The sequence below is a fragment of the Sabethes cyaneus genome, chromosome 2 (genome assembly GCF_943734655.1).
Source record: "Sabethes cyaneus chromosome 2, idSabCyanKW18_F2, whole genome shotgun sequence".
Taxonomy (NCBI): domain Eukaryota; kingdom Metazoa; phylum Arthropoda; class Insecta; order Diptera; family Culicidae; genus Sabethes; species Sabethes cyaneus.
Window position 1 is genome coordinate 231,420,108 of NC_071354.1, and position 14,613 is coordinate 231,434,720.

Below are 14,613 nucleotides of genomic sequence, written 5' to 3' on the forward strand. Positions count from 1 at the left end.
TTGTTTTTATAGCGTCAAGACAACCTCTTCCGAAGCAACCTACAATGGAGAGATGGAACTTGAAGATCGCTTCAAGAGAAAGAAGATCGTGCTGAGGTAAATACTCTTCTGTTGTTTTATAAACCGATAAAAATAGGAATGGAATTAAGACGATTTTAAAAATCGCGCCAAACGTACCAAACACAGATAGGAACATCCCGCCCGATAGACCCTGTGGCGCTCTTCTTTCGCGCATCAATTGGCTGCAAATTTTTGCACCAAACAACCAAAAACGAAAATATGTTTTACGATTCTGACCTCCCAATCTTAATTATTATCGCACTCTGACTCTGATGACGGTTGTGAATTGCGCCGTACTTAAGCCAGCCGACGAAAGGCTTATCGTCTATTTCGTGGTTCAGAGAGGCTCGCTCGCATGACACGCCTCGTTAGGAGTGTTATCATCACTGGCCATTTGGCTGGCTATTTTGACGTCCGTCCGTTAAAATAATCGTACTTTATTCATTAAAAAAAAGACAATCTTCCTTGAGTACATTGCTTAACAATACAGTCTTGTGCGTTGTTTTTCGCTGTCTTACTGACGAGATAACATTTCTCATGCGTTTGAGTATTCAATCTTCCTCCTTTGTAACATTCTTACTAGAAACAATTCGTCGACTTATGAAACTAGCTTAAAACTATCGATTTTCTCTCTACAACTTCTTGAAGGCATTCTGCAAAATCTCGAACTCGCCGTGAATGTTTCGCAGCATGTCGGCAATCTGTGGCTTTGAGTCGAGGATTTCCACACTCTGTGTGTAGGCGTTGTAGCGAACGCCGAACGGACGCGGGATGGTGTTGGCGAATTGGACCATCTTCTGGATGGCCTCCTCGAAGCTGTTCGACACGAAGTACACCGGCTGGTACTGGGTGATCGGATACTTCTGCTCACCGGTTTTGATCGGTTCGAACTCACGCAGTTCCGGCTTGTCGGTAAGGCAGTACTGCAGCTCACCGAAGGACGACAGTAAACCAGCACCGTACGCCTTCAGTTCGCCATTTTGACGGCACAATCCGTACTCGACCGTGAACCAGAAGCACTGAAAGTGAGAGGAGAACAATTTCGTTTAAACTCTGTTAGACCCTGGATGTACTAAGAGAACATTACCGTAGCTAATTTTTCAACGAACTCATCCGGAGCACCAAGCGAAGCTAATCCAATTTCCTGGGAAAACTGCGCGAAGGAAGGATCGGCAAACAGTGGAGCGTGGCCGAGCAGTTCGTGGCACACGTCCGGTTCCGGAGTGTAGAGCGGTTTGCTCGGGTGACGGATGTACTGTGTTGAGTGGAAAACGCGGAACGCCAGTCCGGCCAGGAAGTCACGGGATGAGAGGAGCCCAGCAACCGGGCGCAGTGTGAATCCGGTGCAATCCCGCAGGAAATTCGATACGTCCTCCAGCTGGGGAATGTTGTCCTCTCTGTAGCCGCAGTTTTCGATCAGCAACGGAAAAACGTGATTGTGTTCGCGGCATGCGTGCGTTGGATAGAGCTTAGTTAAATTGTTAAACACCACCTTCCAGGTGTTGATTTCCTCCTCCGTGTAGTCGACATGCGGAAGTGGTTGACCGTGCTTGTAGTTGAAGGCAATATCGGCAAAATACTTCCTACGTTCACGGTAGGTTGGGTCAGTGAACCCGGGATGGTCGGAATCGAGCTCCGCTCCATACGACAGAATCTGGTTAGCGAACCGATCCAGGTCACGAATTCGGCGAGGAAACCAAGGGACGGCAGCTGAAACAAAATGTGTTTAATTAAAACGAGTGACCGTTAAGAGACAGTCAAACCTACCAGCATTATCCTTATAATCGCGCGAGATAATGTTAAAGTAGTCACTCTTCTTGCGGATCGCCTCGATGGCCGTGCTTAGGTTTGCACTCTTGCTATCGCATTCGACCATAAACTCGTATCCCGGTCCACGGGTGGACGAGCGCGACTCGATGTGCAACAGGTTGACCCGATGTTCGTCGAAGATCTTCAACATCTTGGCCAGCGCTCCGGCTTCCTCCTGCAGCGGGGAAAAAATGATGCTAACATTCTTGGCATCCGCCGATTCGTGTCCTTCCATGATGTAGGATCCTCCTTGCTTCAGGGTTGGCTGTTTTCAAAAACGCACAAAAGAATGCAAACGGATGTTAACTTTCACAATTCCGACTTTGAATGAGAGTTAGTCTAGACTAGTTAAATTTGCCGCTCTTGTTGATCAATCAAGTTGAACTGAATCGGTGCAGCAACTGAAGCAGTTGTTTTATACTGACTCATGTGAGCTGAAAAAAAAACTGATTTCCTGGGAAAAAACGTCGCAATTAAATCGAGCGATCTGACGTGATCTTGTCCGGTCTACATTCACTGCTACCGCTCCTAGTCGTGTGGCCGTAGATGTAACTACAGCTATAAATATGTTTTGCTTTTATTCACCTAATCCGGGGAAGACCTAGCTGACGGTAGGTTCAAACGAACGGACATCTTCCATTCCATCCCATTATCTGAGATAATGATGAAATCCGTCACGAGATTACCGAAGAAGGCTGGTAATTTCGGGTTGTAACGGAACGTTGCTGTGACGACGCTGTATGCAAGAATTTTGTTTATTGGCATCAGTTTTTTGTGCTTCTTTCAATAGAGGAAGTGAATTTCCAAAATTTGTGTTATTTTTTGTGGTATTTTACTCTTTGCTAGGTGAGAAAATATGCTTATTTGCATTTGAACCACTAGAACAATTAGAACGATCTGTCAACAAAGAATCCAAGCTGCTAAAAACTACATATTTTGAATGTCACATGATCGTGTTCTTCAAGAATAACTGAAGGTAGGTATCTATCCAATATATATTAGTGATTTTTTGTCTATAAAATAAAACTAAACATCTGGCGCCTGATTGGAGCGCCGCAGGTTCTTGGAAATTTGATAAGCTGTAATTGCTAGAAAACTACTGACCTATTTACGGTAAGGTATACACACCGGGGGACATGCCGTTCTTGTTTAAATTTTGTTATCAAGGTTAGGTATATAATTCTGATTCATATCAGCATCGTTCTAAATTTAAAATAATCGATGGCCCGGGTTAAATGTTAAGAACACACCAAGCAAAACTCTTGAAAATATTTTTATTTTTTGGAACAAATGTTAGATTTAGCTCAGCGGAATCTAGAAATGATGTCTTTTTGTTAGCAAAGTTAGAGTAGAAAGTCTTTTTTCGGACAAAACATCAAGAATCAGAAAACTTTTCACTTTTCAAGGTTGAATTCCACTATTAAATTAGTAAAAGTCCAATGTTGCAAATCGAGCGAGAAGCCAGTGAAGTCTACTCTCGCGCGAGCGAGTTTGAAAAGCATAGGATTCAACGCTTACGCCACTCACGCAAGCGTGAGACAAACAGCCGCCGTTGGTGTGTGCAGACATTTTGCTACCTAGACACTCGCGAATGCGCATCCTCCTAGCATTTTTCTGCATAGCCCACCTGCGAGTCAAACAACTCGTGAGCAACCAGCTGCCCATGAGAGTTAGTGGCGATTCAGATTATGCATTACTTTTTCTTTTCTTTTCTATCTTCACCCTCGATTCTACTCACAGGAGGGTGTGCGAGACCTCGCGAGCAGTAATGGTTCGATCACTTTGACTTAATTTTGATTCATTTGGCAGTACCGTTTTAACGGGGCCAAATATGACAAAGTATTGTATGGAACATTTGTAGAACAGGTTATTATCTATAATTTTGCTGAAGTAAGTTTTGCCGTATATTTTGTAGTTACGTCGCTACAATGCTAGTATCTTATTAGTGACTAACTGAACGTTCATTTTGTCACTGATGAGTTGCTAGCGCTGTGGCGCCGTAACTACAAAAGATATAGCAAGTCTTTGTTCAGAAAAATGGTAGATTAGAACTAGTTCTACAAATGTTCCATACATTGTCATATTTGGCTCGGCTGAGACGGTACTGTCAAATGAATCAAAACTGACTGAAAGTGATCGAACCATCCCTGCTCGCGAGTGATCGGTATCAGCAGCTCGGGTTGCAACGACGAGCAAGAGCGATGACCGTGGCTGTGGGTTTAATACACACTCGCAAAAGCTCGTCGCAGTGCATGAATAAATAAGAGCGGGAGTCCGAAATGGATACTTGTGCCGGCGTGTTCGTAAGAACCAATACGCGCGTGTGAGAAAATTATACCACACGAGCGTAGGCTTTGCAACACTGAAAAAGACTAGACAGAAAAACAAGGACAACGGAAGAGAAAGGAAGAAAAATGAGAGAAAAGAAGGAAAAACGACAAAGAAACCGAGGAAAATGAGAAAGAAATGAAGTCAAACTAGACAGAAAAGGAGAGTAGACCGAAGAAAAAATGAGAAAAAGAAGAGGAAGAAATACGGGAGCAGGAAAACTGCGAAAAGAGAACAGAAAAAAAGAAAATGAAAATATGTAAAAAATAATAACGAGACAAACGGGATATAACAAATAAAAAACTGAACGTGACAGCAAAGACGAAGGGCAGGAAATAATATGAGGGAGAATGGAACAATCGAAAACGCTAAAATAGAAAAAGAGTCACCGGGGCAGAAAACGAATAAACAAGTCTGGAAAAGTGGAAAAACGGGACTGAAAATGAGGAAAACCGAAAGGAAAAGGGCGAAAAATGGAACAGAAAGGAATTGAAAAAGGCGGAAATAGGGCCAGGAAGTAGGGAAAGACGAAACAGCGGGTAGGAAAGAGGAAACACGAGAAAGAGAACGTAAGGGAAACGAGCCAAATACAGTGGACCCCCGTTCGTTTGAACGATTCCTCATGCAAACCAACGGGGTACTTTTTACTTTTTAATTTGAACAATTGGTAACCCGAAATATGCTGAAACCTGTGTGAACTGGCCGCCCTGCTCTTTGTTACTGTTTTGGTGGTTTGTTTTAGTTGGCAGTTGCAAGTGCGAATATTGCATTTTCCGATCGGATTTCTCTCTTAATCGTTAGGAAAACGAAATGTGAAACTGATTAAACACGCTAGGTCAGTACAAACGAATCGTGTTTATGTGCATTGTCTGCATAAACAAATGATGTGATGTTGAGAATGATATTTGAACCATTTTTAATTTGCACGTCGTGCAAACCAACGGGGTCCAAATTAAAAAGTGTTCAGATTAAAAATGGTCAAACGAACGGGGGTCCACGGTAGAGGGAAGAAAGGACATAACAAGAAAAAGCGGGACAAAAGAGGACAAAATGAGAAAGAAAAAGAATGAAGAGAGACAAGAAAGGGAAACGGAACTGGAAATAGGAGAAACCCAAAGGAAAATAAAACAATAGAGGAAACGAGGAAAACAAGAAAAAGGGATCAAACGGAATATATAGGGAGAAAGATGGAACAAAATGGATATGGGATAGGAAAAAGGGCCAGAAAAATCGGACAGGAAGATGGGAAAATACAAGAAAAACGAACCAAAAAACAGATGAAACTGACTAGAAAATGATTAAAAACTAAAGCGTAAAAAGGTAAACCGAAAGGCAAAGGGAAAAGGAGACCAAAAACATAATAAAAGTGACAGAAAATAGGCATAAATGGTAAATGACCCTAGTTGAGTACAACGGGACAGACGAAGACGAAAAATGAGAAGGAAGGAAGATAAAGAGGTAGAGCAAGACGAAAACTGAAAATAAAAATAAAGAAAAATGGCACAAGAAAGATGGAAAACGGAAAAAAATTCAACAAACTAAGTTACAGCCAAGTGGAAAAACAAGACTGACAATAAGCAAAAAACTAACAGGCAACAAAGAAAAACTGAACAACACAAAAAACACGAAACAGCAAAAAGAAAAACAAAAGAAAGAGGAAAAATGGATGCAAAAAGTGGGAGTCTGTCTGGCTGTCTGTTGATGTTGACAAATTTGATAAAAACTGATAACATCATTCGATTGCGCGGCCAAAAATCCATAGAAAAAGTATATTGCCATGTCTTCATATTAAACTATTTCAGAGATATTTGAACCTGAAAAATGACTTTTTTTGAAAATCTGTAAAAAAGGAAGTAGCGCCACTGCTAGGGGGATTGATCAATCGGCATAATATCTTGGGAAATTGGGTGTGGGGTCGGAATGAACAATTAAGCCAACTTTTGTTGAAATCGCTGATGGTCGAATCCAAACCTTGTGTACGTTTGAGATGGAATGACCCATATACGAGTTATTGGTAAAAACCTAGTGATTATATACAGTTTAAAAAGTAAAACCTAGATGATAAGTAAGTAGCCTTTGCGAGAAGTGAATTCAGTGAATTACAGTCTAAACCACATTCTGATTGAATCAGATAATCTAACCCAAATTACGAAGCCTACACTAAATTGTCCACATTGTTATATTACATACATGCAAATAATGTCTGTCTGTCTGTCTGTCTGTCTGTCTGTCTGTCTGTCTGTCTGTCTGTCTGTCTGTCTGTCTGTCTGTCTGTCTGTCTGTCTGTCTGTCTGTCTGTCTGTCTGTCTGTCTGTCTGTCTGTCTGTCTGTCTGTCTGTCTGTCTGTCTGTCTGTCTGTCTGTCTGTCTGTCTGTCTGTCTGTCTGTCTGTCTGTCTGTCTGTCTGTCTGTCTGTCTGTCTGTCTGTCTGTCTGTCTGTCTGTCTGTCTGTCTGTCTGTCTGTCTGTCTGTCTGTCTGTCTGTCTGTCTGTCTGTCTGTCTGTCTGTCTGTCTGTCTGTCTGTCTGTCTGTCTGTCTGTCTGTCTGTCTGTCTGTCTGTCTGTCTGTCTGTCTGTCTGTCTGTCTGTCTGTCTGTCTGTCTGTCTGTCTGTCTGTCTGTCTGTCTGTCTGTCTGTCTGTCTGTCTGTCTGTCTGTCTGTCTGTCTGTCTGTCTGTCTGTCTGTCTGTCTGTCTGTCTGTCTGTCTGTCTGTCTGTCTGTCTGTCTGTCTGTCTGTCTGTCTGTCTGTCTGTCTGTCTGTCTGTCTGTCTGTCTGTCTGTCTGTCTGTCTGTCTGTCTGTCTGTCTGTCTGTCTGTCTGTCTGTCTGTCTGTCTGTCTGTCTGTCTGTCTGTCTGTCTGTCTGTCTGTCTGTCTGTCTGTCTGTCTGTCTGTCTGTCTGTCTGTCTGTCTGTCTGTCTGTCTGTCTGTCTGTCTGTCTGTCTGTCTGTCTGTCTGTCTGTCTGTCTGTCTGTCTGTCTGTCTGTCTGTCTGTCTGTCTGTCTGTCTGTCTGTCTGTCTGTCTGTCTGTCTGTCTGTCTGTCTGTCTGTCTGTCTGTCTGTCTGTCTGTCTGTCTGTCTGTCTGTCTGTCTGTCTGTCTGTCTGTCTGTCTGTCTGTCTGTCTGTCTGTCTGTCTGTCTGTCTGTCTGTCTGTCTGTCTGTCTGTCTGTCTGTCTGTCTGTCTGTCTGTCTGTCTGTCTGTCTGTCTGTCTGTCTGTCTGTCTGTCTGTCTGTCTGTCTGTCTGTCTGTCTGTCTGTCTGTCTGTCTGTCTGTCTGTCTGTCTGTCTGTCTGTCTGTCTGTCTGTCTGTCTGTCTGTCTGTCTGTCTGTCTGTCTGTCTGTCTGTCTGTCTGTCTGTCTGTCTGTCTGTCTGTCTGTCTGTCTGTCTGTCTGTCTGTCTGTCTGTCTGTCTGTCTGTCTGTCTGTCTGTCTGTCTGTCTGTCTGTCTGTCTGTCTGTCTGTCTGTCTGTCTGTCTGTCTGTCTGTCTGTCTGTCTGTCTGTCTGTCTGTCTGTCTGTCTGTCTGTCTGTCTGTCTGTCTGTCTGTCTGTCTGTCTGTCTGTCTGTCTGTCTGTCTGTCTGTCTGTCTGTCTGTCTGTCTGTCTGTCTGTCTGTCTGTCTGTCTGTCTGTCTGTCTGTCTGTCTGTCTGTCTGTCTGTCTGTCTGTCTGTCTGTCTGTCTGTCTGTCTGTCTGTCTGTCTGTCTGTCTGTCTGTCTGTCTGTCTGTCTGTCTGTCTGTCTGTCTGTCTGTCTGTCTGTCTGTCTGTCTGTCTGTCTGTCTGTCTGTCTGTCTGTCTGTCTGTCTGTCTGTCTGTCTGTCTGTCTGTCTGTCTGTCTGTCTGTCTGTCTGTCTGTCTGTCTGTCTGTCTGTCTGTCTGTCTGTCTGTCTGTCTGTCTGTCTGTCTGTCTGTCTGTCTGTCTGTCTGTCTGTCTGTCTGTCTGTCTGTCTGTCTGTCTGTCTGTCTGTCTGTCTGTCTGTCTGTCTGTCTGTCTGTCTGTCTGTCTGTCTGTCTGTCTGTCTGTCTGTCTGTCTGTCTGTCTGTCTGTCTGTCTGTCTGTCTGTCTGTCTGTCTGTCTGTCTGTCTGTCTGTCTGTCTGTCTGTCTGTCTGTCTGTCTGTCTGTCTGTCTGTCTGTCTGTCTGTCTGTCTGTCTGTCTGTCTGTCTGTCTGTCTGTCTGTCTGTCTGTCTGTCTGTCTGTCTGTCTGTCTGTCTGTCTGTCTGTCTGTCTGTCTGTCTGTCTGTCTGTCTGTCTGTCTGTCTGTCTGTCTGTCTGTCTGTCTGTCTGTCTGTCTGTCTGTCTGTCTGTCTGTCTGTCTGTCTGTCTGTCTGTCTGTCTGTCTGTCTGTCTGTCTGTCTGTCTGTCTGTCTGTCTGTCTGTCTGTCTGTCTGTCTGTCTGTCTGTCTGTCTGTCTGTCTGTCTGTCTGTCTGTCTGTCTGTCTGTCTGTCTGTCTGTCTGTCTGTCTGTCTGTCTGTCTGTCTGTCTGTCTGTCTGTCTGTCTGTCTGTCTGTCTGTCTGTCTGTAACTGCATGTCAAAATTGACAGAAAAGTTTTCAAATATTCAATCAAGTACACTAACAGTTACAAACCAGATTTTGAAACAGAAAAAAATCGTCCTTTATAATGTCGAATATAGCGACCGTTTGCCTCTCACTATAATGTAACCCAGCACAAAGCACTTGATTGCTTGAAAGTAACAGTAATTAACAACCTAACTTGGACCTACTAGACGAGGTGCAATATGCATACTTCATCGGCAGCGCTGAACTCGTCAGACCACTACAGCCCTTTTATCGGCTATTGGCCGATATTATGAGTGATTGCGAAATCGCCCTGCATACCGGCCCCTCCGCCGGCCGACAAACATGTGAGCCCGCTCGCTGCCGGAAACGTTTGATGATAACAGGTGTAGCGATTAGCTTAATTGATTCGTACGCTTACACACACGTATATAACCATAATTATCGTGTTCTGACGGCTCCGGTATTTTACACCGTTTCATTCATAACGCCTGCCATGTCAATATTTACATACTCGTGGTGCGTGATGGCGCGTTAGGTGAATGGACTTACATGACCTGCCGCCGCAGGAGTTCGCAATCGTGACGCATAGATGATCAGGACAAACAAAGCACTGGAATTCAAGCTTGTTGTTTTATAGTGTACGTCTTACTGTAGTAAGTGCGTTTTAAATAGTCGATTAGGAGAGAATAGTACAAATATTGTTATTTTTAGCTGTATTTTGCGGCAGCTTATCTCCAATCCGTCTCATTTTCCAATAGTGTTGATCTACATGGAAACGCAAATAAATGAAACGCTTTTCAAATTGAAGTGCATTAGAGTAGGACAAAGTTCTGCGTTGTTCAATTGAAACCTGGCCCAAAATTTCAATTATGAACTTCCATCGATTCTTCATCTAACGCAGCAAAACTATTTGATTTGAAAAGGAAAAACAGCCATGTAGAAAAACAGCCATGTAGACTGTGATAATTATGAATCTATTAATTTTGAATAAAACAACTGCTTTTGAAATTTGCAAAACTAACAATTTTTCATTTTTCAATTCAACAATTAAAAATTACGCAAACAGCAAAGTACCGGCTTTGATTTTTCATCCGGGATGGCTCAGTGGCTAACTTCGTACACGATCGTGTGGTGCGTAAATGGAATTTGCTGGTTTGCTAGTAACTCTACATTTTGCTAGCAACATACACTGATAAGCTGTTGTTCCACAATCGGTATCGGTATACTTGAACCAGTGGAAATGGCAGAACGAATCACATTGAACTGCCTGACCTGACCCATCAGCAACAAACTAATTCGTAAGAGATTTTCATCGATGCTGTGTCTAGAATCAGCAATTCCATGAAACAAAATTGGGCTTTAAGTAACGTGAATATGGATGTATATACCCCTGGACGGTTCTTCATCGAATTTGGCAATGTTCTTTGATATAAACGAATCAGCGCAGGGGGCCCATGAGGGAACATGGGCGATCTCTTTCAAGCGGGGAGGAAGGTTTAAATGGGTAAACGGGTGCACTTCTCTTGCACTAGGTCCGATAGCAGTTGTACAAGTGGCTTTACGACAAGAGCGGGTATCTGTAAGGAGGAAATAGGGTGGCCATCGACAAGGGGGAGGTTAGAAAACGTGAAAAGGGCTTTTGTAGCAACCCTGTCCGCTATTCAACCTAATTTTGAAATCTCGTCTGGACTCGAAAGATTAAACCTCAGTCAATTCATGCAAAAAAAAACAAGTTGAACAGAAAGTAGAACAAGTTGGTATAAAAACATCAAACCTTTCCAAGTTTCGCGCATTGCAGACTCACACAACGTGATCAGCCGACGCGCCACCACCAGCCGCTTTGGCATTTAAGGGTTGCCTCTCGGTTCGGCGAGAGTGCGCAAGTTAATTGAAAAGAGGCAAGAGACGTTCTCCGGTTAACCAACTTTGTTTAGCAATTTATTTACCACCATGTGTGTAGAAAGAAGAAATAAAGAGAGAGAAAAAATAGAGCCGAAAAAACAAATGAGAGAGATATGTCGAGAAGAAGAGAAAATGGAGATATAAAGAAAGACACAGATAGGCGAGGCGAATAGAGTTTCTCTAGAGACGAAGTGAGAGATAGAAAACAGGACGAAAAAGAGAGGTAAAGAGGAAAAATAAATGAGAAACATAGAGAAATTGAAAAAGAGTCAGGTATTTTGAGGCTAAAGAGAAAGAAAATGGGAAAGAGAGTTAGGGGGGTATAGAGTGGGGTAGAAAGAGGATGGGAGAGAGAGATAGGTGCTGAAAATTGAATGAATGCGCGAATGCGGAAAGAAGATGACAAAAAGTGTTAACAAAAGAATAGAAAAAGAAGATAACATAATTAAAAAACACGAAGGAAAAATAACGGAAAGACACCCCAACAGCGGCTAAAGATTAAATAAAAAGACGAAAAGTGACAAAAAGTCATTTGTAAGATGTTAAAATGGTGACAAAACATGCAACAAGACGATGAAAAGAAAACGAATATACGACAGAAAGACGACGAAAGAATGATGCAAAGATAGCCAAAGAACAATATGTTTGTAGTCCTGATAATAAAAAGAACGATGACAAAGTAGCAAAAAAGTAACAAAGAGACAACAAGAAAAACGATGAAATGACGATTAAAGGTGATGAAAAGATGCCGATAAAAGATGGAGAAAAGATACGAAAAAGACGCCAAAATAGCAACGAAAAAGGCATAAAAAAACATTGCCGGAAAATAGCGACAAAAATCGCCGAAAACAGAGGTAAAAAAACGTCAAACAGACAACGAAAATACGATAAATAGATGGAAAGAAGGTCATTGAAAGATGACAAAAATTTGACGATGTTGTCTTTTCTTTATATTCGTTGACGAAAAGACGCCCAAAAATGACACAAATATCTAAAAAGAATTGAAGAATACGAAAAGGTTACAAATAAATACAAAAGAAAGTGATCTCTTGATGATAACAAGACTGCAAAACAGCAACAAGAAATGTCAAAATAGAATAAAAATGACACCATCATGAGCACCCGAAAAACACCATAATAAAAGACAATAAAAAACAAAAGCAACAAACTGAAAATAGTCAAAAAGACCGTATAAAGATGCCAGAAAGGCAGATGTTAACAAAGGCCAAAAACTACAACACCTAAATGTAACACAGTACACATAATAAGATATTCGACAAGAAATTAAAGACAATAAACGAGAAAAATAGACGACGAAAAATGAATGACGGAATAGTAAAGATGAAAGATCAAGAACTGTCAATCTTCGATCAAGAACTGATATGACTCAAAAGAGTATTAAAAAGCAAAGCCTTGGGTAAAATACGTCTTTCTAAGACTTGACTTGACCGCAAGATTTCTCTACCGCAAGATTTCACAACCAGAGTAATAGGACAGTTACGGGGCTAGAGCAACAATCTTTCTAACTCTATCTAGCAGCACCGCCTAGCCGAGATTCGAACATACGACGACTGGCTTGTTAGACCAGTATCGTCCTTTGAAGCTAACTGGTCGGTTCAAAAAAGTAATTTTTTTTTAAGAACCTTCAAATGAAGCAAACTTTTATTTAATCTAATTTAATTAGCAATTGGGTAAAAAATGCGTATTTTTTCAAACGAGGTATTTTCGGAGAAGTTTTATAATAAAACTAGCTGACCCTACAAACTTCGTATTGCCACAAATTAAACTGTGTTGTACATATATCGTGAATCTCGGATGACCTTTGTCACAATCTTGAGTTTTGCAAGTTTCTGGGGAGTTCATGGGTGTTTTAATATACAAATTTTCCTCACAGTAGAGTAGAAAACAACTCCTCCCATTGCTTAGCCTGCCTGATAAAATAAAGCGGATAGCATTTAAATATTCGCCATCACTACAAATCATTTCACGGAATACCATTTTGCGGAACACCAATTCTCGGTTGACCATAACGCGGAATATAGAGTTTCGCAGAATACCATTTCGCGAAAAACCTTACGCGGGATGCACCGTTTCTCGGAAAATCTTCGTAGAAAGTACCATTTCGCAGGGGTGACCCAACTGAAGGAAAGTAATAGAGATCAGTAGATCTAGGAAAATAAATAAACCTAAATAGAGGTGATCTCTACGGGGGGCTGCCCCCCGCAGCAGCCGGCGCTTCCGACGGCAGGTCGCCGGCAACACTCGCGGCCTATGGTCGACTCGCGCTGAATTATCTAATGTTACTATTGATAGTTTTTGGTGGTCTTGTTATTGATTAATGTTTTATGAGTCTAAAATTTCTCGAGTTTGATTAGTTTTTGAGTTACGCAAAAGTTTTTGTTTTATTTGTAAGAGAGTCCTTATCTCCCTACCACAGGGGTGAGGGGTCTCAAACGATCATTAAAAAAATTCCTGCCTCCAAAACCCCTCACATGCCAAATTTTGTTCCATTTGCTTGATTATATCTAGAGTTATGAGAAAATTTGTATTTCATTTGTATGGGAGCCCCCCCTCCTAAAGCAGGGAGAGGTTTCAATTCACCATAGAAAACATTCTTGTCTCCAATAACACCCGCATATCAAATTTTGTTCCATTTGCTTGATTAGTTCTCGAGTTATAAGGAATTTTGTATTTCTTTTGTATGGGAGCCCCCCTCGTAAAAAGGTAAGGGGTCTCAATTCATCGTAGAAAAAATTCATGCCTCCAAAAACACCCGCATGCCACATATGATTCCATTTGATTAATTAGTTTTCGAGTTATGCGGAAATTTGTATTTCATTTGTATAGGAGCCCCCCTCCTAAAGTGGGGAGGGGTCTCAATTCATCATAGAAAAAATTCTTGTCTCCAAAAACACCCACATGTAAAATTTTGTTCCATTTGCTTGATTAATTCTCGAGTTATGCAGAAATTTGTGTTTCATTGGTATGGGAGCCCCCCCCCTCTTAGTGGGAGGAGGGGTCTCTAACCATCATAAGAACCTTCCTTGGCCCCAGAAACCCCTATATGAAAATTTTCACGCCGATTGGTTCAGTAGTTTTCGATTCTATAAGGAACATTCGGGCAGACAGACAGAAATCCATTTTTATAGGTTTAGATTTGTATGGGAGCCCCCCCCCCCCTTCCTCTTGGTGGGAGGAGGGATCTCTAACCATCATAAGAACCTTCCCTGGCACCAAAAACCCCTACATGCAAATTTTCACGCCGATCGGTTCAGTAGTTTTCGATTCTAAAAGGAAGATAGGTAGAATTCCTTTTTTATAGGTATAGACTAGCTGACCCGACAAACTTCGTATTGCCACAAATTAACCTGTGTTATACATAAATCATTAATCTCGGATGATCTTTGTCACAATCTCGAGTTTTGCAAGCCCCCCAGTGGGCGGCGCTTCCGACGGCGGGTTACCGGCAACACTCGCGACCGTCTCGTCCTGAATGATCTAGTGTTACTATAGATAGTTTATGTGGTCTTGTATTGACTAATGTTTTATGGAAGAGTCTCGAATTTCTCGAGTTGGATTAGTTTTTGAGTTTCGCAAAAATTTCTGTTTTATTTGTATGAGAGTCCATATCCCTCTACCACAGGGGTGAGAGGTCTCTAACTATCGTAAAATAAATTCAAGACTCCAAAATCTCCCACATGCCAATTTTGGTTCCATTTGCTTGATTAGTTCTCAAGTTATAAGGAAATTTGAATTTCATTTGTATGGGAGCTCCCCTCTTAAAAGGGGAAGGGGTCGTAATTCACCATAGAAAAAATTTCTGCCATCTAAAACTCCCACATGCTAAACTTGGTTCCATTTGATTGATTAGTTCTAAAGATAAGAGGAAATTGGCATTTCATTTGTATGGAAGCCCACCCTCTTAAAGGGGAGATGGGCCATAACTCGCTTTCTAAAGAAGAGAGGGGTCTCAATTCACCATAGAAAAAAATCTT

At 41.9% G+C, this 14,613-nt stretch overlaps 1 protein-coding gene across 1 annotated transcript in view; it reads right to left on the reverse strand.

Moving 5' to 3' along the window:
- Positions 1-484: 484 nt before the first annotated feature.
- Positions 485-14,613, reverse strand: part of LOC128738311 (protein henna) — a 38,923-nt gene continuing 24,794 nt past the window's right edge. The window contains exons 2-4 of the mRNA XM_053833348.1: positions 1,828-2,134; positions 1,148-1,770; positions 485-1,079 (exon numbers count right to left, since the gene is read on the reverse strand). Coding sequence (XP_053689323.1) covers positions 693-1,079; positions 1,148-1,770; positions 1,828-2,134 — 1,317 coding nt within the window. The 3' untranslated portion in view covers positions 485-692. The remainder of the gene's footprint in view (positions 1,080-1,147; positions 1,771-1,827; positions 2,135-14,613) is intronic.